The 24,900-nt window shown below is 38.1% G+C and overlaps 1 protein-coding gene across 1 annotated transcript in view; it reads left to right on the top strand.

The window, feature by feature from the left end:
- Positions 1–24,900, top strand: part of DEUP1 (deuterosome assembly protein 1) — a 202,557-nt gene that overhangs the window by 157,675 nt on the left and 19,982 nt on the right. Inside the window, exons 9-12 of the mRNA XM_032426313.1 lie at positions 6,976–7,121; positions 10,298–10,403; positions 15,002–15,199; positions 17,411–17,497. Coding sequence (XP_032282204.1) covers positions 6,976–7,121; positions 10,298–10,403; positions 15,002–15,199; positions 17,411–17,497 — 537 coding nt within the window. The remainder of the gene's footprint in view (positions 1–6,975; positions 7,122–10,297; positions 10,404–15,001; positions 15,200–17,410; positions 17,498–24,900) is intronic.

The raw sequence follows: 24,900 nt of genomic DNA, 5'->3' as shown, positions 1-24,900 counted from the left end.
CTTTCTTTCTTTCTTTCTTTCTTTCTTTCTTTCTTTCTTTCTTTCTTGTTTACTTCTGTATCACTAAGAAAGTAATACAGCATACATCAAAATTGGTCATTACCCATTTCTTTACTAAATATATATTTCTTATTCATGGATATCCCAGTTAGTTGACACATTCTATAGTTTTATCCCCCATTTTGGTCTTATCTCCCACCTACAAGCATTCAGCCCTTTTCTACCACGTCGAACATGTCAGCTGGCCCATTCTCAGTCCCTCTCTGTCCCTTCCTCACGCTGAGATATACTTCGGACGCCACTATCTGAGCGGACTTCCACTTCTTTAAGACATTCCTCAGGATCTTCTACCACTTAAACTCCCAGGGTCATTTTTTCGTCTTGCGCCAACTCCTCATCCTCCCATCCCGCCGCGTTATATATGGGATTAGTTCTTTTATTTCTTTCTCTTCCAACATCTACTCTCCATGTTCCTCTTTCTCCATGTCTGTAGGGGGCCGAACACAAGGCTCCCAGCTTCTCTGCTTCCATGGCGTTTCTAAGAGAAGGACACCTCCTCCATCCCCAAATCCAGCTTCATGTGGGGAGGGGGGTGTTATTCTAATACAAATCAGAATATATGTTAACAAACAAAGCAAGCTAAACCACAAATCCTAAGCGCTGAACAAGCCACAAATTGTCTAGAAATAGGGGAGGTACTGATGGTGTTTTCTCCAGCTTTGCTGTAACGTAGGTAAGACTAGCCCTTACTCTTCTACTCAAGAGGCTGTCAGGTGGCTTCCGTGTGTTCAGTTTGCCCGTCAGCCTACCTGGTCCCTTCAGAGGGGCTTGCAGGACCTCTGCTTCTGAGGAGATTTTTCTCTCAGGGGCTTCCTTTTCCATCTCCCTGGGCCTGGGACAACTGGTCATGCCTCTGGCGTTTATTTCAAGACATTCTGCAGCTGTCTTTGAACTGCCAGAGTCTGCACCAGGATCACAATCAATAAGTAAGTAGAGTGTGTTTGTGGGTCGTTCCCACATTTTCTGCCCTGGGCTTTAGGTCATCCAGCACAGACTGAGGAGTCGGTCCTCTTTGTCCTTTTTCGAGGTCTTTTTGGTTCTGGTCCCCAGAAATCTATTTTCTGTTCTGTTCTCTTTAGTTTGCCCTAAACATATTTCATGAATGAGCCCAGTTATGAAGTCTGCTTGTATGCTTCGGTGAGGCTCAGCTTCTTCACTAACGTCAGTTCCTCTTAATCTCGCCAAAAGAATTTTGTTTGGACCTATTACAGCATCCAAGAACATCCTTTTTTATAGGCTGAGGTTCAGCTTTTGGTTCTTTGGCTCACTTGTAAAATAGAAATGGCTACTCTTACCCTGTATTCTAGAAAGAGCCTCTGTTTCCCTCTCTTGGCAGCATGACTGACTTTCTCTGTCATGCTTTCCTAGACCAGCCCCATCTTTCTCCTTCTCAGAACTTTTTTATATTTTTCCAGGAAGGAAGTTGGAGAATCTGGTTAAAAGAAAGAATGTTGCAAATAGAGGAAGAGTGTACATTGAGAAACATTAATAAATTAACATTCCCAGTTCATAATCTCTTCCCTCTCTCCAAGTGAATGCCTTAAACGAATACTTCTCACACGGGCACTCCTATTGACAAGAAGAGAGAAAGTGCAACCAGAGAGTCTGAACGTGTAGCAGGAGGTTAGAGGCCTCAGACTACTTGAAGGCCAAGGCCTCCCTGTCCTTTAGCAATATCATTTAATTGATTTACCCTCCTGACCCAAGTTCAACAGGATATGACTCATCCTCCCGCCCACATAAGGGCTTACATGCACGCACCCTGAGAAGGCTCCGTAGCTCGTCTGGGCTAAGGAAAGTCCATGTTATCCACCTTGACTTTTCCTGATATATACGTATATCAACATACATAATAATTTACTAATATTCCTGAATATATACTAACAAAATAAAAACTCAGCTCCTCATAGAAGCCAATCAGTTGTGAAATATTCTTATTGTTATTTATACCAGAGTTTATAAAATAACAGTATTAGTTGCCCCTAATCGTTATGACTTTCCTTTAAATCAGTGATTCTCTAGTGGAGTGACTTTGCTCCCCAAGTGACACCTGGTGATGCTTGGATATATTTGTGGTTGTCACAACAGGGGAAAGGGATGCTATTGACATCTAGTGCGTAGAGGCCAGACATATTGTTATGCATCCTATAATGCACAAGACAACCCTCACAACAAAGAATTATCCAGACCAAAGTATAGATAGTGCTGAGGTTGAGAAACCTTGCTTTAAGTTTTGAAATATTATTTTACTCATATTCTTCACCAGTTTTCTACTCTATTTTATGAGGTTTTTCATAGTTAATGATACATTTTAATATGACTGTTATTTATTTTTATTTATATACCAATTTCTATGAGAAAATTTGCCAAAGTTATTTTTACAGATTTGTATTCACTAAACAAAAATAATTTAGTTATTCTTGGATCTAGAAACATTATTAAATTTAAACTAAGAATCTCCATTTTATATTTTACAAAAGAATCACATGTCTTAAAAAACAAACCAAATTATTCTGGAGTATGCTTGACACATAAAAATACGTTAAAGCTTTAATGAAAAGATCTTTAAGAAGTAGTTTGGTTCGGAAACTTCAAGATAGCTAACAGATAAGATTTCTATGCCCAAGGAAACACTACTTGTTTTTGATGCCTGTAGAAGACAAATGCTGAAAATAATGCTTTCATTTGGCCTTTTCCCTGTTTTATTTCCAAATGTGACCTATGTTTCATTCTCTTGCTTTAAAGCAAATACGGAATAAGAAGATATCAATTATTTACTATTTGGTAGCTGATTTGAAGGTTTAAAGGCGAATTTCTAACTAAACAGATGGGCCTTAAACTTGTTTTACAAAATTTGTATTTTACCAAATGGGAATTATTAGAGGTAAATAATCACTTAGCCAGTGCATATATTTAGAAAGAAGTTTCTCTTCTCTTTTTGCAAAGACCTGTCATGTGACAGTGCTCCACATCTTGCACATGAATTTAAAAAGACAGCTATTTCAGTTTGAATTACTGTCACTTGTTGTATATAAAATTCTCTTTAGTTTACAACACACGTGAATGCCAGATGCATCTGGATTTTCACATGAATCACATCTTCTCACTTGTCTTTCCACAACTCTGAAATGTGTCAGTATACATATTAATCCCATTGCATATATTTATTTACTATGCTGTACTACACTCACATTTTTTAAATGTGCAGCATTTCCCATTGGAGGTTAATGACAAAAAGAAATTGTTCTGCATTTTTCTAAGAGCTATGCCCCCCAACACTGACCTTTTAGTGTGCTTGTTAGTGGGTCGTTAACGTACTAGAACCACACTGTGCAGTGAAATATAATGCAAGCCACAAATATAATTTAAGTTTTTCTAGTAACCACATCAAAAGAAGACAGAAGACATGGGTGAAATTAATACATAATAGTAATATATTTTACTCAGTCCATCATATATCTAAAGTGTTATCATTTCAACATACGATCAATGTAAAAAGTTATTAATGAAATAATGAGATATTTTCCATTTCTTTTCATACTAAGTCCTCAAAATCTGGTGTGTATTTACACTTACAGCATATCTCCCAATTTGGAAGCCAAGTAGTCACTGGAAATACTTGACCTGTGTTTAGATGTCATAAAATTTACAGTTTAAAAAAGTAGATGTACAGGGGCCCCTGGTTGGCTCAGTCGGTAGAGCATGCAACTCTCGATCTTGAGGCTGTGAATTTGAGCCCCGTGTTGGGGGTCGAGTTTTTAAAAAAAGGTAGATTTATGTACCTAAGTTGTTCCAAAGAAACTTGAGAGTGTTTTAGTCACTGAATCAGGTACCAAAGAGTCACTTTCCTAAATATTTGCATCCACAGTGACAAATAATTAATTTGGCTTTTATGCAAAAGCATGCCAATTTTAAAGCTACATCTAAGTTAAACAAATTCACTAATCTGTGTCAACTCAGTATTATTAACATTGAATTCAAAGGGATATTGCATAAGTCAAAAAACAACTCTCAATTTATATCAACAAAGTTTTCTCATACTTTTATAGTCAATTTACATAATTCTGTCAATTATAATTAAAATCTTTTGCGTATTCATTCATGTTAGAAAAACGTGTCAAATCATTATTATTGATTTATATTATGAAAAGTTTCAATTTTGACATAAATTCTCTTACCAGGGTTAGCTAGATCACAAATAAGCTTTTTTTTCCTTAGTGACATGGTATCTCCAAATATCAGTCTTATAGGTATTCTTTTCTAATAACAGTAAAGAAATAAACTATTATTATCACATTTTACAGAATTTTAATTAACCCTAGTCCATGGTGACTCTGCATTTCAAATTGGCCCGGAGCTAGGCCCTTTTTATACTCCCCTTCCCTGACTGAAGGAAGACCTAGTTGCCCACATGCAGCTTCAAGTGGTGGCAAATTTGCAAGGCAGGGAGCCCAGATGGTGCCTTCTTCAATTGGCCAAAGTAATGGATGACATTCACATCAAGTCAATTTGTTTTTCTACTTGCGAATCGATTGTTTCACATTTCTTTTGTTTATTTTGAAATTTTAGGCTCATCTGAAAAATCCCCACTGTTTGAAACAGGGACTTTATCCAAACACACCTTTATCCAAACAAGTTTATTAAATCACCTATTGGAATATATTTATCCTCTTATTTCCAAGTCAGCCCAGGAACTTCTGGGGCTAAAGTATTACAGCGAGGTCCTTCCCCAAACCCAGGTCTCTAGGTCTCCCGGAAAATGTATAAATTTAAGGCTTTGGTTAAAAAAAAAAAAAGTTTCTCTGGGAACTCATATGTCCTATACTGTCTGCATAATTATATTTCTAGGCTCTGTGAATTTTGGGGTAAGAATTAATGAATAAGAAAACATATGCCCAAAGCTTGTACATGAAATTTTATAGCAGTGTTATTCATAATGGCCAAAAAGAAGAAACATCAAATGTCCAGCAACTGATGAACTAATAAACAAAAGTGTGGTATATTCATACAATTAAATATTATCCATCACCAAAAAGGAATAAAATATTGATCCATGCTGTAACATGGATGAACCTGGGAAGCATTATGCTGAGTGAAAGAAGCCAGTCGCAAAGACTATGTCCAGAGTGGGTAGTTCCATAGAGACAGAACGTACGTTCGTAGTTGCCAGGGACTAGGGGGAGGGAAAATGGGAAGTGACTACTGATGGGTTTTGGGTTTATTTTGGTTGTGATGAAAATGTTCTGGAATTAGTAGTGATGCCTGCACAATTTCGTGAACATACTAAGTCCACTGAATTATATACTGTAAATGGGTGAATATTATGGTACGTGGATTATATATAAATCTGTTATTGATATATACAGAGTTATCGAACAAATGATTTTTAAAGATGTCCGTAGTGTTTCCTACAGCCTTTATTAGCAGAGAAACCTCCTGCCCTTGTAACACCCCACCCTGTCTTTGCCAATAAACTACAGGGCTGTTTCACTAATGTTGCATGAAACAAATTATTTTTGCATTTTGAATGTTCCAAAAGACCTGGATTTGTCTTTTCTAAAATCTGCCACTTGTAAGCTCTGTGATTCTGGACCAAGTCTGGCCCTCAATTTCCTCATCTACTAAAAGTGGCAATGGATTTGATGACCTGGGTCAGATACATTTAATAAATATTAGTTTCCCTGCATAAGTGAGTAGAAGAAACCTGATGATTTGAAAGGACTCTGCCATAACCTCTCTCCCAGAGAACAGCCAAGTACTGCTGGAGAAAATCACTCATCGGGTCATGGTCACAAATCTCAAATGAGTACTCAACACTGCCAGGAATCCTCTTCTGTTGCTCCAATCAGCTAATTATCCATTTCATTGCAGGCCATTTCAAACCTTCTCCACTCTCAAAAATCACTCCCATGGGCACGCCTGGGTGACTCAGTCAGTTAAGCATCTGCCTTTGGCTCGGGTCATGATCCCAGGGTCCGGGATCGAGCCTGCATCAGGCTCCCACTTAGCAGGGAGTCTGCTTCTTCCTCTGCCCCTCTTCCCCCCACCCCACCCCCGTGCACACTCTCTCTCAAATAAATAAAATCTTTTAAAAAAATCATTCCCTTGCCCCTATCTCCCCTTCTCCTTCTAGTGCCATCTTTTTACTTCACAAGGAAAATAGAAGCCAACAGAGAGCCGCTGTCTTATCTCTCCATATCCAGTTGCATATACTTGTCTACATTCCATCTTCCTTCCTTCTTTCCTTTTGCTTTAGGCAATTCTTCCACCTGGGCTTTGGGACCCACTCCACTTACCTTCCCAGGAACCAACACCATTACTGTTACTCCTCCTCTCTCCTGCCTAGATGCTTTCCAACAGCTTTTAAACTTGCTCAAGCCTCTTATCAACAAAATAAAACACTGGATTCACAGGATTGCTGGTGTTTCTAGTTGCCAGATAAAGTAGGGCTATTACTGGGCAACAGTGGAGCCGTAGACCACGGTTTATAACTCACTGTGTAGGCCAGCTTTGAAATTAGATTCTTCCTGGCTATTGTCTTTAAATTGGGCATTATTGGCATTAATCCAAATTTTACACATTAATATTTTTTACATACCTTTATAATTCTCTCAGACTCACATACAGTGTGCCCGGATTTGTGTGATTAATGATTACTCCTTATCACTAGACTGTAAGCCCACTGAGAACAGAGTCTATGTCTGTAACTTCAGTGTTGAGCACATAATGAGGACTCAGCAAATATTTGTTGAGTAAATGACTGAAGGAATGAAATTCTGTAAGACAGAGCCAACCAAGGACTCGACACCAGTTAATCTGGAATTAGGCTGGTTCATAGATATTAAATGTTTTTAAATATATTGTAATCATGATATCCAAATGTGAGCACTGGACCTGTTTGATGTTTTTATGTAGGCCATGGAAGCAGGACTCTCAGAGGTGAAAAGTGAGTTACAGTCACGTGATGATCTCTTGAGAATTATAGAAATGGAACGATTGCAGCTGCACAGAGAATTATTAAAAATAGGAGAGTGCCAAAATACTCAAGAAAGTAAAAAAAGGTATATTCTTATTCTCAGCAGCCTGAGAGAAACGGTTCAAGACACGATGCCTGAGTATCTTAACAGTTTTATATTTAAAACTAGAATTAAAAGTCTATTTGTTTTGTATTAACATGCTGTTAATTATTGGATAACATTTGGTATTAAAAATAAAATCCATGATTATTTCATCTTCAAAATGAACATGTTTACTTACCTAGATAATTGTATCATATTCTGATTTATGGATACTTACGTATCACAGGGAGTCAGATATTTTCTTGGAACTTTTATTTTTCAGGATATTGTAAAAAAAAGTAGTATAGAGCTGATATTTAATTGTATATATTGATAAATAAGATTTATTCCATATTTTCAAATGCTTTTATTTTGATTGTCTATAAACCTGTTACTAACTTTTTCACTTGTAAATGTTGTATTTCTTTTGGTCTCCATACTCACTACCTTGTCAGTTCCATTAAGGGTTTTGTTAGAACAGGTTTTTTTCCTCTTTTAAAAATCAGACAGATATTGTGTATTCCAGAACCACAGGGAAATGGGACTGCTAAGGATTATGAAATATTTATGCATGTGAGTAGAAAGTCTGACTGTTTGAACCATTCGTTGATGTTCAAATTCTCATTGGAACTTGAATCCTTCTCAGATCTCAAGGCCAATGATAGGATTTTAAAAACTGACTAACCAAATGGTAAGGGATATTTTGTTGAAAGATGATTACCTTGTTTTAAAGGCAATGATTATTTCTTTAAGTTGTAGGACCTGCTCGAATTTTTTTGAGCTCTACACTTAAACAAATGGCAAATTTAGCTTCCTAAAAATGACCTATCTTATGTCTCACCAAGGACGGTAGAATGCCTATTAGCCAGTCAGCATTATAGAGTGCTCCATATGCAAGCTATAGATCATCATCAATGATGATTAATAAATCTACTGGGAAAATATGAGGCGCCAGTGTGGTGAGATGGTGAGAAATGTCTTTGTACTAAGGATGTATATGCCTAAAAACATAAGAAATTTCCTAGAAAAGCAAACCTCTCACACCCTGTGTAACTGTGGTTTTATGGAAGAGCATTGTAGTACTTTCTGTGGATGTGTCTCCCAAGGCCAGTGCTGAATTCCAGACCTTGCCAACTTTCCTTCAAGACATGGCTTCATCTAAAATCTCACAGTTATTCACATATTTGGCCAATACAATTCTGTTGTTGTGCCTAATGCCATTCTTTATTTAAGTTGGTATTTGTTTTGGTCTCCAAACTGTAGCTTTCTTATTTGGAGGGTATTCCTCAGTTCTTCTATTCTGAGATCTGATGGAAAGACAGATAATTTATCTTTTCACAGCTTCCATTGTATTTCAGACTTTGGGCCTAGTCTTCTTAGCCTTCATCTTTCCCATTGAAAGTTTCTCATCCTTTTGGTTTGTTCTCATATGAAGGTGATTCTAGCCTCTTTACTGGTTGGGTTTCTTTCCTTTGGACTCTGTTTCTTCTTTCCAGTTGTATTAAGGTGAAGCAGCCCAGGCTCCTAAGTGCAGTTTTATACACGTAGCATAGTAATGCTTTTATTCATTTTCAGAACCTTTCTCAATAATGCTAAGATTTTGTTAGCTTTTCCTTTTTCTTTAGCTACAGAAGCACCTTGGGCTGATACGTTCTGAGAGTTATTAAAAATAATTCCAACACTCCTTTCGTACATGACAAATGATAATTCCTTTATATATTATTATTAGCATGTTGTATCAGCATAATTATTGTTTTCTCCTTTGAACTTGTCCACATTGACCTTTGACATTTGTTCCAGTCGCTCAGTGAAATTTACGAGACCATCATGAGGTTGTTTTTTGTTGTTGTTGTTCTTTTGTTTTTTCCCAATCAGTTCAGCATTCCACTCCCTGAAATTGCTTAGGAAGAATTGAAAAATAGGAAATGTCATTTTTCACCCCTTTCAAATAAAAGCAAATAAGAAAAATTTAAGACTGATTCTGAAATAATGTTGGAGGAGAATATTGGATACAATGCTCACACTATATTACTGAGTAGGAAACAAAAGGGGACTGAAAAATAATGTGTACTGTACATTCTAACTGTATGGGAAACATGTATTTATACACACATACATAGAAAAAAAGACAATTAATATACACAAAAATGCCAACAATGCTTTTTCCCCGATGATAACATTATAGCAGCATATACTCTGGTACACTCTGTTTTCTACAGTTAACACATATATTTGATAATCAGAAGAAAGGCAACCCGGTCTAGATACAAGTACCTCAAGATATCACTATAAATTTACACCTTTTAAAAGATCCCTTTATTTTCAATGTTTACATCAGTTATTTCTCTATCATTGCTCAGATTTTGTTTTGTGTGGTTTAAGTTTGTGATTTATGGAACCTTTTAAAAAGTTCTTTGGAAATCTGAACTTGTATTCACTTACAGGTAGGCACATTCCTCAAAACGCCAGACTTGACCAGATTAGTCAAGCAATAGAAAGCATGCTACTGTCCTGGCCTGGCTATCTTTATTTTCCGTTTTAATGATTTTTCATTTATCAGCTTTCCTGATCTAGAAGTGAACTTGCTTGTACTTCTCCAAACTTCCTGTAGAAATTGTACTTTTTATACTAGTTTCTGCTTTTCCCCTCTGGTATCCATATGTGATGGCAATTCCACTTTATAAATTAAGCAGCCAAAGAACAGATGTATTTGAGCTTTCTGTGGGTAGACTGTCAGATTTAGTCACTTTGGGTCACTTTTATGGAGTAGTTGCTCCCCTCAGACTTCTCCTGACATGGTTCCTTTCCATGATGTACAAGCAAGTTAGATGTGTTTCCTTTTTTTTTAAGGGGTTCCCAAGCTATCTTATTATAGGAAACAGTCTTCTTATATAAAAATCTTATCTATATATGCAAACCCAGTATTCTGCCAATTTTCAAGACATAATTGAAATTCCATTTTAATTGTTACCTTTTTTTTCACTCAAACTGTTTGCACTCAGTTAAATATGTAAATACTTAGGGGATCTGAATGTATTAGAATTTGCAATCTGGAACTAGAAATATTTCCAATAAACTAATAATCTATCTCTGCAACCTACAATAGTGTAAATTAACAATATAATCATGAGAGTTTACCAAGTTAAGGTTAATTTTTATTCACATTATTTAATTTGTAGACTTGAATCATCTTATTCACCTTCTACTAAAGAACCAGAAAGGAAAAGGAAAGAGCTGTTTTCAGTGACCCTAGATCAACCAAATCATGAAAAAGAATTGAACAAGGTATGGAAAATAATGGGCTTCATTCTTCCAGGCAGATCTGAAGTCCCTGAACACAAAAGGGGGAAAAAAACCTTCCTTTTCATTCCCTTCTTTTCCCTTCTATATTTTCCCCTAAGATAATAACCTACCAGGCTGCTAATTCCGACATTCTTCTGCATGATGCTGTAACAAACACAAACCTTAGGTCTTCATTGTGCCACTGGGAGACTGTGGCTTCATTGCAAGTAGCTTATGGCAAGAAGTGTGAGAGCCCAGACTCAGGCCTCCAACCGTCTAGTAGGTACCTAAGCTCGGGGAAGTTGCCTGTGCAAGTTGCTCAGGCTCCTCATTTCTAGGATGGGGGTGGGATCCTTAGCACTTGCCTCATACAACTGTGATGAGGCTTAAAGGGGATACCAATAACCCTGCTACTTAAATAGCACTCCCCATGGGCCAGGAGGGACTCTCTGAGGGCCTAACAAATCTCAGCTCATTGATTCCTCACAACCACCTTATAAGGAAGGTACTAATACTATCTTTTTTTTACATTTGATGACATTGAGGCACAGAGAAGTTGGGTAATTTCCCCCAATATTACACAGCTACTGGGCAGCAGAGGTCAGGTTCAGATCCAGGCAATCTGACTCCAGAGCTCATACTCTTCCCTTAAGTTAAAATCCATTTAAAAAATGCATATAAAGAGCTTAGAACAGGGCCTTCCTAGCTCAGAGGAGGCGCCTAGTGAGGGAAGGCTGCTACTGTTATTGGTTACCTTTTGTCCCTGAGCACCTAACCCATGCCAGGTAATCTGCCAGGAGCTAGGAACACAAGGATGAATAAGCCTGGGCCCTGTCCTAGAAAACCTGTGGTTTTCAACTCTCTACAAAAAGTATATTCTCTTCTCCCTCTAGCAAAATCCAGTAGGGGCTTCCTTTCCATGAGCTTATCATGGCTACTACCCACATCTCTGGTCTTTGGGTTTGAGGATCACACCTAAATATTCAATGTTATATGATCTAAACCGTTGTTAAAAGTAGGGAAAACCTGGACATGGCTTCGAATCATCATCTATCCCAGCACAGAGCCTGACATACAAAAGTGAAAATAAATATTTGGAGAACAAATGAATCAATATCAAGGTGAAGGTCTCCCATAATTGTATCAGCTCATAAATTCAGTGGCCATTTGTATAAATTCAACATATATTTATTGAGCATCTAGTAGGACTACAGCTATTCTGCTTGTTTTTGTAGGAAATGCAGTGATGTAAAAGACAAATCCTGTCTCCCACAGAGCTGACTGTCAAGTAGCTTTAAATTAAGTGTAGAAAAGTTGTTATGAATTAATGATCATTTTCCTTTTATTTTTCACATCATCCCATGAAATTGATTTCACTGCTATTTAAACATGTAACTTTAAAAAACTCTTTCTTTGCTGGTATCCCCAATGAAGGCATTATGATACAAAGGTTGATTAAAGCCACCTGAAGTATAGTTACACTGTTCTTAACCTCATAGACTCAGTAACACTTTGAATAACAAGGAATCTACTGACATCGCATAGTTTCAATATGGAAGGAGAGAATACTAGGCACAAATTCTCTTCATAGGCTCTTGGAGACCTCTAGATAATGCACTGCTGTGCAGAAAAGGTAACAAATGAATTGTGTATAAATAGCTATAGCTCCCAGGAAGTGTTTTTGGAGAGCATTTTCGTTCTCTTGTAATAAAAGCAACAAGAACCATGTATTAGGAATCTTGCAAGTGTTTTATTTCTTTCTCTTTTTTCAGTGTAGAACTATTTTTGTCATGTACTTCGTGATAAAATTGACATTTTTAATAAAGCCAAAAGTCATTTAGAGCTCGGTAAATTAATCTCATTTAGAGGGAAGCTTTGCAGTAGAGCATGTTGTTTTAATATCTAAATGCTCTGAAAGTAATAAAAACAGTTTACTCCTTTTTCATAATAGTATATTCATTTTTTTTTACATTTTGAAAGTTCCATTTTAAGGGAAACTGTTAACTACACAACAGGGATGCAATCAGCAAAATCCAAACTGGGATAAACCACAGAAGAACCCCGTTGTTTCATCAAATAAATTGTAAAGAAAAAAATCAGAGAAGACTGGAGATGAAAGGAGACTTGTAACACTGTCCTTGGGGTGAGGGTATTTTGTACTCTTCTCTCCCAGTCTTCCCTTTTGCTCCTAGGAGCTGGATAACTTGGGCCCAGTCCATTCCCTTCCCTGGGAGTCTTTTTTTCTCTCTCTCTCTCATCTGTTCAATGATGGGGTTGGGGTTGGACCATGAGACCCCTAAGGTCATGTCCAACTCTGAAACTTTTTTTTTTTTTTTTTTAAGGGGCAGAGAGAGAGGCAGCGGGAGAGGGAGAAAGAGAATCTTAAGCAGGCTCCATGCCCAGTGCAGAGCCCAACATGGGGCTCGATCTCACGACCCTGAGGTCATGACCTGAGCCAAAATCAAGAGTCAGATGCTTAACCGACTGAGTCACCCAGGCGCCCCCCAACTCTGAAACTCTAAAAATATTAATAATAGGAATAGAATCACATGAGGGGTTGGTGGTATAGAGCTGAGGACAGATCAGGTCTTCCTTCGGGACATGCATCCTTTCCACATTAGGTCATCCCACGGTAGCTTTTTCCACTGTGTGAACAACCTTCCAGGGTTCGGCTCATAGGGGTTACGTAGCATGGTGGGTAAGGTCTTGGAATCAGACTGCCTATCGCCAGGAATGTGACTGTGAAAAGTTACGTACTTAACTTCTCATTCCGCAAAATAGAGAACTGTTGCTGGGATTAAATGAGATGATGTATGTAGACTACATAGAACACGCACAAACACACACAAAAGAGGGGCTTTATAAAGATATGAGCCAGTCCCCATATTTAGATCCCAATTCAGATAAACAAAAAACATTCATTACAGTCCTGATACATTTTTAAATTTGAATACTTCCTGGATATTTGATGATATTGAGGAATTGCTAATATTTTTAAGATCTTATATTGGTGTTCTGGCTATGTTAAAAAAAGAAAGAGTGCCCTTATTCTTTTACAGATAGATCCTGAAATCTTTAAAGATTAAATGAAAAAAAAAAATCAATTTTAGAAGTAAGTGCCCTGAGGAAATTCATTTAAATCTCTTCATGGATGGGCTCCGTTAAACTCTCCAGCCTTATTTCTCACAACACGCCGCGTCCCAGCCACCCGAGACTCGTCTTGCTTCACTGGGCGTGCATTCTTTCATCCCCAGAGTCTTCCCTGCACTCGTTGCCCTGGGTCCTTCTCCATGCCTGCCTTCCATCTGGCTTCCATTCGTCCTTCAGTATTTGTCTGATGTCCACCCCCCCTCTGGGAAGCCCATCCTGACATCCCCAGGCTGGGTTAAGGACCCCTCCACCACATACCGCTGACGTGGATTGCTACTCTGTGTTGTAACTGTTGATTTTTGTTTCCCCCAATGGACTATGATTTTCTTGAGATTGCTGACTATTCACTTTATCTTCAAATCTCAAGAATTAGAGACAGTGAATGATTTCTAGAAAGGTGGTAAGAGGCTGGATCAAGACAGTAGTAGTAGAAATGGAGAGCAGAGGAGAGATTTAGAAGTTGAAGTGCAAGGGACAGAATTTGCTGCCTGAGTGCAGTCGGCACAACAAGGGTAGGGAGGAGCCCAAGCTGATCCAGAGGTTGCTGACGGGGAAGGCCTAACCTGCTTAGGAACAAGGGACTCCACAGGCTTAAGGGCAGGGAGGTGATGCATTTTCAGACACACATTAAGTTTGAAATTTATTATAACATGATTCTGAAAAACATACTGTTTAGTCATAAACAGTACACACAGGTTAGTCAAAAAGGCACTGAATTTAAAGCTAAGAGTCCTAGGTTCTAGTCCCAGCTCTGCCAGTTAATAGCTTTATGACCTTGAGCAAGTCACTTAACCTTTCTCGGCCAGTTTTTTCTCCCTAAAAACATGCTTGGTCCGTCCGCCTCTGGTTAGTGGGTCTAAGGCTTTTCCACCACGCATTCTGCAGTGGTCGTTTGACGGGTATGAAGTTCCAGCACAGTGTCTATAGTTGACGCTTGAAATTTTAAGAGGGTAGATCCCATGTTAAGTGTTCTTACCACACACACACAAATTTAAAGCAAAAAAAGGAACACAAAGAAACTTTTGGAGGTAATGGGTATGATTATTATATTGATTGTGGTGATAGTAACATGAGTGTATGTCCAAATTCACCAAACTGTCTACGATAATTACGTGCAGTTTTTGTATACTAATTATCCCTCAGTTATGCTGGGAGGTAAGTGCTTGATAATATTTTCTTCACCTTCCTGTCAAAGTAGTTATCAAAGTAGCATCAGTAGTAAGTGACGATTTGCATCCAATAGAAAATAGAAGTGAGAAATGGAATTTTGAATTTGAAAGGAAAAAAGTTAAATGAGTCATTTATTTTAAGTATCTGTTTTTAATTCAACATTGATCGGAAAAGGAGGGTAAAGTGGGGCCTGCCAAAGGACAGGAAGACTGAACACAAGCTTTAAGCTGCTTGATAAATAAAAAGATTTGTTAATATTTGCCGGAATGTCTCTGCTGCAGATAAGAAGCCAACTCTATCAGGAGGAAGAGTACCATGGCTCTGAGCAGGAAAGAATGAGGAACGAAATCTCTGACCTAACAGAGGAGCTTCATCAGAAGGAGATCACTATAGCAACTATCATGAAGAAAGCTGCCCTTCTGGAAAGACAGTTAAAAATGGAGTTAGAAATAAAAGAAAAAATGTTAGCAAAACAACAGGTACGCAAGCGGGCAGGACAGCCCTTGTCCGGGTCACTGTCTTGCCCAGTGCAGACCGTGGTTTTCCTCGATGACCAGCAAAGCACTGCATTTCTCAGTGTTCAGTCTGAGACTAGCCTCACAGAAATGCTTGCTGGAGCCACATAAAGCCTTTACAAAATAATGCAAAGTGTCATCAAAACAGAACGAGGGCAAAAGTGACGACACAAGATAATTGCATTAAATCTCATCCTAACATTTCCTTGTGACCCATATTTTGATCACCTCCCACAGTATGCTCTAGTCAAAGATTTGTTCTTGAATTTGTGTCCTGTAGTTCCATTAATATTTTTGTCTTTAAAAAAAAAAAGCCTCTATTCCAGCTTTTTGTGGATACTTCTCACCCCAATTTTATGTATTTATTTTGGGATTTTTTTTTTAAGATTTTATTTATTTGAGAGAGAGAGAGCATGAGAGCGGGTTGAGGGGCAGAGGGAGAAGCAGGCTCCCCGCTGAGCAAGGAACCTGATGTGGGGCTCCATCCCAAAACTCCAGGATCATGACCTGAGCAGAAAGCAGATGCTTAACCGACTGAGCCACCCAGGCACCCCATATCTTGGGGTTTTAAAAAAGGATGTTGAAACATGAAAATTAGTCCATATTTACTGAACATTGACTCAATGTACAGCATGGTTCATGGTAAACAAACAGCAATTATACCATTCTGCTGTTAAAATCCTGCAAGTAACTTCAAAGTCCTCCCTCCCTTCCTTTTTTCCTCCTTCCTCCCTTCCTTTCTTCCTATTTCTTTTGAAATTCCCTCAATCCCTCACTCATCATCAAATTGGTGACCTGTTATCTGTTTTTGTTTTTTTTTTCTCCAAATCGAGAGGCTTTGAGAGCACCATTCTATAACTTTCTAGGCATTTGAGGGTCACTTCACCAAAAAGATGGCTATTTAAACCCTGTGTATTATAAAAACGAGAGTCAGCCTTTGTCCAGTTATAAACCTTAAACTGTGATTAATTTGTACAGTACACAGGAACACAGCATAGAGGGGATAATAGCATAGGCTGTACCTGTGTAGGAAAAGAGACTTTTTTTTAAAGATTTTACTTATTTATTTGACAGAGAGAGACACAGCGAGAGACGGAACACAAGCAGGGGGAGTGGGAGAGGGAGAAGCAGGCTTCCTGCTGAGCAGGAGCCCGATGCGGGGCTCGATCCCAGGACCCTGGGATTGTGACCTGAGCCAAAGGCAGACGCTTAACCACTCACCCACCCAGGCGCCCCTCAGAAAAGATATTGAGAGGTGTTAGCAGGGATCTGGGGAGTTGGATTATGGATGATTCTTATTTTCATCTTTATATTTTTCTATGTTTTTAGATTTTTGTTAAGGAGAATATATTTTATAATCTATGAAAGTAAATCATTTCAAGGGAAGTGTTTTATATAGAAATGAGGCCTATATGATAAAAGAGCAGATACTATGTCTAAGTACTGTCAAATAGAAGAAATCAGGGAAAAATAAATACATTAGACGAAATGAAATAGTCACCAAAAAGAAAGAGGGTAGCTTGGCAGACATATTAGAAAGAACAAAATTAAATATAAAAGTTACATTTGCATATTGTAAAAATTAATTAGGTAGTGAAGAACTCCATGGGCAGTGTTATTGGAGCGTTTTTTTTTAAATTGTGATTTTTCAGGGCGCCTGGGTGGCTCAGTCGTTAAGCATCTGCCTTCGGCTCAGGTCATGATCCCAGGGTCCTGGGATCGAGCCCCGCATCGGGCTCCCTGCTCAGCGGGAAGCCTGCTTCTCCCTCTCTCACTCCCACTGCTTGTGTTCCGTCTCTCACTGTGTCTCTCTCTGTCAAATAAATAAATAAAATCTTTAAAAAATAAAAATAAGTTGTGATTTTTCTGGTGCTTATTTGCATACAATAGAAAATAGAAGTGAGAAATGGAATTTTAGAATTGGAAAGAAAAAAGTAAATGAGTTGTTATTGTCAGTATGTGTTTTTAATTTAGCACTGATCAGGAAAGGAGGGTTAAGTGAGGGCTGCCAAAGAGAGAACTGAATGCAAATACTGATTTAGGATGATCATGCCTAATCAGTGTTTCTCTTCACTACACTTAGAAAACATTTAGGTTAATAAAATTAATTTTAATACAATTGTGAGCTTTTATTATGTATTTTACACTCACTTTTACCTACCGATCTGCTTTCAGGTCTCAGATATGAGATATAAAGCTGTCCAAAAGGAAAACACACACCTGAAAGGAATGATGGGAGATTTAGACCCCGGACGGTACATGGTAATAACGCTGAAATCATTCAGTAAATCGAACCGAGAGATTACAGAGTTAGTCAGGATTTACCCAGACCTTATTTACTAAGCATTTCCTGTGTGTCAGGCAGGCAGGGGTTGGGCGGCAAATTATCTTGCACTTGGATTAAACTTAATTTTTATCCTCAGCCTAGAACATTTGAATTTCGAGTTTTCTCCTTTGCTCTTTTCTTGGATTGGGCTAAATTCTGATCGTTTCCTCCAACATGCTACGTGCTTGCTTTTGCTCCTGCTGTTATCTCTGAAATCCTGCATCTTACATGGCCTGACTCACATGTCAGCCTTACCCTTGATGAAGCCACCCCTGAAACCCCAGTCAGAGTGAACTGGTCCATCCACACTTGGTTTGTATTTTGGTCTCACTTGTTTGGTAGCCTGTCACTTCCCGACTGGATGGTGAACAGGGACCACGTTTTATTCATGTTTGTCGCACCAGCACCTCAAAATGTCAGGGGTATAGTAAGTGTTCACTGGATGTTGATTGAATATAAGGGAGGATGAACAAATGAATGACTGAGGATTGACCTTGTGGTTTGAACCACTGACTCTATAGATTAACACAGGGCAGCTAAAACAGGCTCTGTGCCTTTCATTTCCCTAGCTCAATATAGCCCTTGAAGGTGGGTTTTTATATGTAGATAGGAGAACTTTTATTTATCAAACTAAGGAAATACCATTGTTACTTCTTTAGCATTTATTTGCTCTGAGAGAAAATTCTAAAATAAAATAATGTCCCTGCCATTGAGAGAATGGAGAGGATAAAAGATGAGCATGGGTGGCCAGTTCAGTTTCCTCAGCTATGACATGAGGAAGTTGGAGTAGGGGTTCTCCATGATGCTGTATTTCTGTGAGAGTAGGTTCTCGTTCCCATAATGGTAAGTGTTCTAGCATCAGAGAGTTAGAAGCATTCTTCAAGCATTCTGCCTTCTTTGGCCCTGGTGACAGATTCTGTGATCGGAGGACAGATGGATAAAAAGGAAAGTATATATGGTTTCCCTATCTGTTACATAAAATCTGTGTGACATTTAGGACTCTTATTTCTAAAGGCTTGACACACAAAAATTTAAATTGGGTCCTGCCCCCATGAGTATCTTTTTTTTCCCTCTCACAAAATGGTTTTTGTGTTATTTTTTTTTTTATTTCAAACTAAATGTTTTTCGGTGTGAATTCTGCGTCATCACAGCCCACACTGAGCCTGCTTCACACTGGCTTGGATAGGCATTTGGCTTTCTTCATTGATTTGTTTTTTTCAAGAAATAAAACACATAAAGATATGTAAAGAAGAAGCTAATTATCCCACTGCTATCTCCAATCCCAGGTTGGACTCCAGAGATATCCAGTGCTAACAAACTAGTGTGTAGCCTTCTGTAACTTTTTTCTGGCTCGTGCACACATATAGAAGGGATGAGCTGAGCGTCCCTTTACAGAAATAAGTGTATAATAAGTACATTATTCTCAACTGCTTTTTAACTATATATCATGGACATCTCTAGAAGACAGGAGGAAAACATCTTTTTTTCCCTCATTTCTTAGGAAAATCAATATATACTCATGTAGAATATATAGAATTTTTAATAAATTGCATCACAACTTACACTAGTGATTTTCATGCAGTCTCTTTTTTCTTGCTTTTCCCTTTCTCCTTTGCTCTGTTTCTCTACCCCCCTCATACCCCATCTACCAGATAACACAGGTTAACTATTCAGTATGTGTCATTTTGTACTTTTTCGTATCTATGAACTCGTGTGTGTGTGAATATATATACACATAGGTATGTAGTCATATACCTATTTTGGGGTTTTAACTTTTTTAAAAATTGGATTACATTATACACACTTTTCTGTGTTTTGTTTTTGTTCACTCAGCAATATCCTTTGCAAATCCTTACAAATCAACTTGTTTAGGTCTATTTCGTTTTGTATAATGGCTTAATAATAACCCATGATGTAAATGTATTAAAATTTATTCAACTGTTTTTCAGAACCAATTCATTTGAAATTAATTCAAGTCTTTCTAGATTTTTGCACAAATAAATAATACTGTAAAAAACATCCTCATACATATATCTTGGAACAGCTTCCTAAGAATGGAATTGCTGGGGGCATCTAGGTGGCTCAGTCGGTTAAGCGTCCAACTCTTGATTTTGGCTCAGGTCATGATCTCAGGGTCGTGAGATCGAGCCCCGGGATCTGCGCTGGGCATGGAACCTGCTTAAGATTCTCTCCCTCTGCCTGCCCGCCCTCTCTCTCCCTTTATAAAAAAAAAAAAAAGGAATTGCTGAATGAAAACATATGCGTTTTTTTAAGATTTATTTGTTGGAGAGAGCACACAGGCAGGAGGGGCTGAGGGAGAGAGGATCTGAAGCAGACTCCGTGCTGAGCATGGAGCCCCTTGTGAGGCTTGATCCCATGACGGAGATCGCAAAGAGCTAAAACTGAGAATCGGATGCTTAACCAACTGCACCACCCAGGTGCCCCTGAATACTTTAATTTTAAAACATTTGTTGTCAGATCATATTTCTCCCGTCTCTGTATGTGCGCACCTTTTTCTTTCCTCCTTAGCAGCAAGAGGTTTTATTACTCTTTTAGATTTTTGTCAGTCTGATGGGTGTAAAGTGATTTCTCAGTAGTACTTTAATTTCTACTTCCCTGGCTACAGTGAGTATATTTTTGTATATTTATTGGCAGTGGACTATGAATTATATTCTTTGCTCATTTTTCTATTAGGATGTTTTTTTCTTGTCAGTTTACAACAGCAGTTTCCTAAATTTATTGCCTATAATTCTATTTATATCTTTTTACCATACAAAAAGTTTTCAACTTTTGTCAGGGCACCTGGGTAGCTCAGTTGTTTAAACATCTGCCTTTGGCTCAGGTCGTGATCTCGGGGTCCTGGGATCGAGCCCCCCATCAGGCTCCCTGCTTGGTGGGAGCCTGCTTTTCCCGCTGCTTCTACCTACTATTCCCCCTGCTTGTGCACTCTCTCTCTCTGTCAAATAAATAAATAAAACCTTAAAAAAACACTTCCATCTGTCAGACACATGTATCTGTTTACAGCTTCTGAATTTTCTTCCTGGAATAACATGGTTTTTCCAACTTCTTGACAGTATACACTGTTTGTTAGAGTGTCTTCAATGAATTTTACATTTTTTCATCTAAGTCTTTAATCCATTTGAATTATAATTTTACATATGATATAAAACAAAAACCCAATTTAAATTTTTATATGAAAGTTAAGTTCAATTTATCCAGTTTCTCCAGATAATTTCCTGTTGGGTTTTATTTGGAATCAAAATAAATTTACATATAATTTTGAAAGAACTGACACTTTTGGGATGCCTGAGTGGCTCAGTCGGTTAAGCGTCTGCCTTCGGCTCAGGTCATGATCCCGGGGTCCTGACCCTGCATTGGGCTCCTTGCTCAGTGGGGAACCTGCTTCTCCCTCTGCCTGCCGCTCCCCCTGCTTGTGCTCGCTGTCTGTCTCTCTTTCTCTCTCTCTGTGACAAATAAATAAAATCTTAAAAAATAAAAAGAATTGACACTTTTATAATAGTAAGTTTTCTCAGTCCAGGAATATGACATGGCTTTCCATTTCTTCATATCTCAGTTTATGCTCTTCAATAAGATCTTACAATTTTCTTTGTATAGGTTCTGTGCCTTCTTTTTAAAATTTATGCTTAGGTGTTTTATAATTCTTGTCACTGTTATAAGTGGAATATTTTCCTCTTTCCATATAAGAACTTATTGCTAATATAGTAAAAAAGCCAGACTGTCTTTTAATTCTAGTGGGCATTTTATTAGGGGTTCTTAGGGTTTTTTGAGATATACAGTCATTTTAACAAAAATAGATAACTTCAACTCTTTTTTTCTACTGTTCATATCAGTTATTTTTTGCCATACTGCATTTGCTTAAACCAAGAGAATATGAAATAATAAGAGTGATTACTGACAAAACTGTCTAATTTCTGACTTTAGATGAAATTGTTTTAGAGTTTTACTGTTTAGAATAATATTTGTTCTTGGATTATGGCTTTAATTCTTTTTATTCCTAGTATACTCAGAGTCTTTAAGATTTGCTGCTGGCTTTTATCAAATACCTTTACAGCATAGATGACACCATGTGGGTTTTGTCTGTTGATTTGTTGATGTATAATAGACTATGGTTGACACATTTCCTGATACTGACCCATCGTTGAATTTTTGGAATAAACTTTCTTGGTCATTGTATTCATTTGCTTGGGCTGCCATAACAAAGTACCACAAACCAGGTAACTTAGAACAATAGAAACTTCTTGTCATACAGTTCTGGAAATAGAAGCCCCAAATCAAGGTGTCAACAGGACCACGCTGCCTCTGAAACCTGTAGAGGATGGTTCTTCCTCACCTCTTGATAGCTTCTAGTGATTTGCCAGCCATCTTTGGCAATCCATGGCTTATAGATACATCATTCCTGTCCTCTGTCTTCACAAGGCATCCTCCTTGTATCTGTCTTCACACAGCCTTTCTCTGTTTCTCCATATCATCTTCCCACCATGCGTGTCCTTCTCTGTGTCCAAATTTCCCCTAATATTTATAGAATACCTGTCGTATTGGATTAGGGCCCCCTCTAGTGATCTCACTTTCACTTGATTGCCTACGTAAAGATCCTTTTTCCAAATAAGGCCATGTCCTGAGGTACTAGGAGTTAGGACTTCAACATATCTTCTTTTTGCTGGGGGGACAAAATTCAACCCCAGTCTTACTTTAACAATTTTGACATATTCCTGGATTCTATGTGACAATAGTTTCAATACTTTCTAAATAATTTCTAAGTAAAATATCTTCTCCCCTTCTGTAGGTTGCCTCTTCACTCTCTTGATTGTTTCTTTTGTTGTGCAAGAACCTTTTTAGTTTGATGTAGGCCCACTTGTCTACTTTTGCTTTTGTTGCCTGTGCTTTGGTGTCATATACAACAAATCATTGCCAGAACCAATATCAAGTGTCTGTTGCCCATCTGTTTTCTTCTAGTTTCACAGTTTCAGGTCTGATATGTCAGTCTTTAATCCATTTCAAGTTAATTTTTTTAAGAGTGGTAGAAGATAGAGGTCTAGTGTCATTCTTTCACCTGTGAATATCCAGTTTTCCCAACATTTATTGAAGAGACTATCCTTTCCTCACTGTGTGTTCTTGGTGCTTTTATTAAAGATTAGTTGACTATACTGTGTGGGTTTATTTCTGGGCTCCCTATTCGGTTCTCTGTCTATTGCATGCCACAGTCACCACAGAATGTTTTCATTCATTCATTCATTCATTCATTCTGTAAATATTTATTGATTATGCCTACTGTGTATCTGGCAGTATGTGAGCGTTGTGAATAAGTCAGACAAGATCCTTGAATTCGTGAAACTTAGTAGAAGGAGACCATATATTACCAGATATAGACAGTTACCTGGATAATTACACTAGAGAGTGGTAGGAAAGCTCAGAATTCAGGGACCCTGATAGGGGTTACCTAACCCTGTCTTGGGAGCAATAAAAGGCATCTGGGGAGCAGTCAACCAGACAGATTGGTGGGAAAGAATCATGGTGAGAGAATAGAATGTACAAAGACCAGGGATGAGAAAGATTCAGGGAAACTGGGAGAACTGTGTAATAACAAAGAGCTGCTACTGATTCATTTAGTGTTTATCACATACATGCCTTATAATCTGCTGAATACTTTACATATATCAGTGTCTATCTATATCCTTATAATGAGTATATGGTGGTTGGGTGTGACGATCTCATTTCACAGAAAAAGGAATGAAATCTTTAAGTTTTTAGGCAACTTGCCCAAGATCACATAGGTTGTAAGTTAGTTTGAATAACTCCAAATGCATGATACTAACTGTTATAATATCCTGTGGTTCTCTGTTTCTTCTGTTTTATTCACTGGCTTCTCACCCTCCTGTACCTGCCTCTACTCGTTCCCCAAATGTTGCTGTTGACTTTTGTTTCTCTGGCAGTATGCTCCCCCTTAGAGGCTAGATCCATCAACCACTCCAGGTTACTTCCTCTGCAGTACCCAGTGGCTTCCAAGCTCTCTCCACTTCTCATACACGACGTGCTTTTCTAACATAACCTTTCCTTGTGTTATCCTTCCTTTCAAGAACATGTGCTCAGTTTCCAATAGGAAGTCAGAACTCTTCATATTCCATTGCTTCTTTAATCTGGCTCTCCCACTTTGTTTCCCTTTAGTGACCTACACAAATCCTCTGCTAGAGCTAGGCCTGTCTTAGCCTCATCTGTGTATGTGATGGTCCTTTCTCATGCCCTTTCTTGCTTCCAGGCCTTCACACGTGCTTTCCTTCTAGCTAAAAATTCCCTTTTCCTACTTCACGTAGCCATTCCCTATTAATGTTTCAGGTAACTCAGCATAAATTTTACATGTCATACAAAATCTTCTTTGATTTTCCTCTGCTCTGTTAAGTGTCTGTCCTTGAAACCATCATAACATCCATCATAGTACAATGGTAAAATTGCCTATATCTTGTCAGCTACCCAACCCCTACCCAGTACGCTCATTGAGGGCAGTTATGGTCCTAGTTTACCATTGTAGCCAAGCACTTAGTACAGTGCCTGAATGCAGGAGGCAGTGAAAAAATATTTTGTTAGATGAGTGAATGAGTGAGTGAGTGAGGGAATGAGTGAATGAATCCATTATATGCCCTCCACCTGAATGCTTTCCTTTCCTTAACAAAGTAAAGACATAGTTGTACTTTATAAATCCTACCAGTCCCTTCAGACCTAGATTAAATTATATCTCTTCCATGAATTCATCTTCAATTACTCTAGGCTCCATTTACTTCTTCTTTGACTTTAACAGGTATAACAATTTAGCATCAAGTTTTGAATTGTCTTCTTTTATTTTCTAATTGTTTTTGTATGTCTTGTCTCATCAGTCATAGACTCCTTGAGGGAAGAAGTGTACTATATTTTATACTTCTTCATACAGGGTTTGGTATAGGGTAAGGCTCGAATACTTGTGGATTTGTGGGTCTCACCTGTAGTGTAAGAGGCATGAATAAATTTTCATGGAAATTATTGCTCACGTCATTAAAGAGATTGCCAGAGCTTTGTTTTATCTCACCTACATGATCTTAGTCCAGTAGTTGTTGCCATTCGTTGATTCAGAAAACATTTGAGTTCAACTTGGTGTAACATAATTTAATACATAATTACACTTTATATGAGTCACTATTTTTTCATACATGTTAATTTCGTCTACTCAGTTTTATTGTATTTTCCGTGAAGGCAGGGTCACTTTTTCATACTTGATCACCTCTGTAGCACTCAGCACATATATATATGTATGTACAGTGTGTATTTGTTTAAAGATTGGTTAATTGGATAT

Source organism: Phoca vitulina, unplaced genomic scaffold, assembly GCF_004348235.1.
Source record: "Phoca vitulina isolate PV1807 unplaced genomic scaffold, GSC_HSeal_1.0 scaffold34, whole genome shotgun sequence".
NCBI classification, from domain to species: Eukaryota; Metazoa; Chordata; class Mammalia; order Carnivora; family Phocidae; genus Phoca; species Phoca vitulina.
This window is presented reverse-complemented; position numbering and strand designations above follow the sequence as displayed.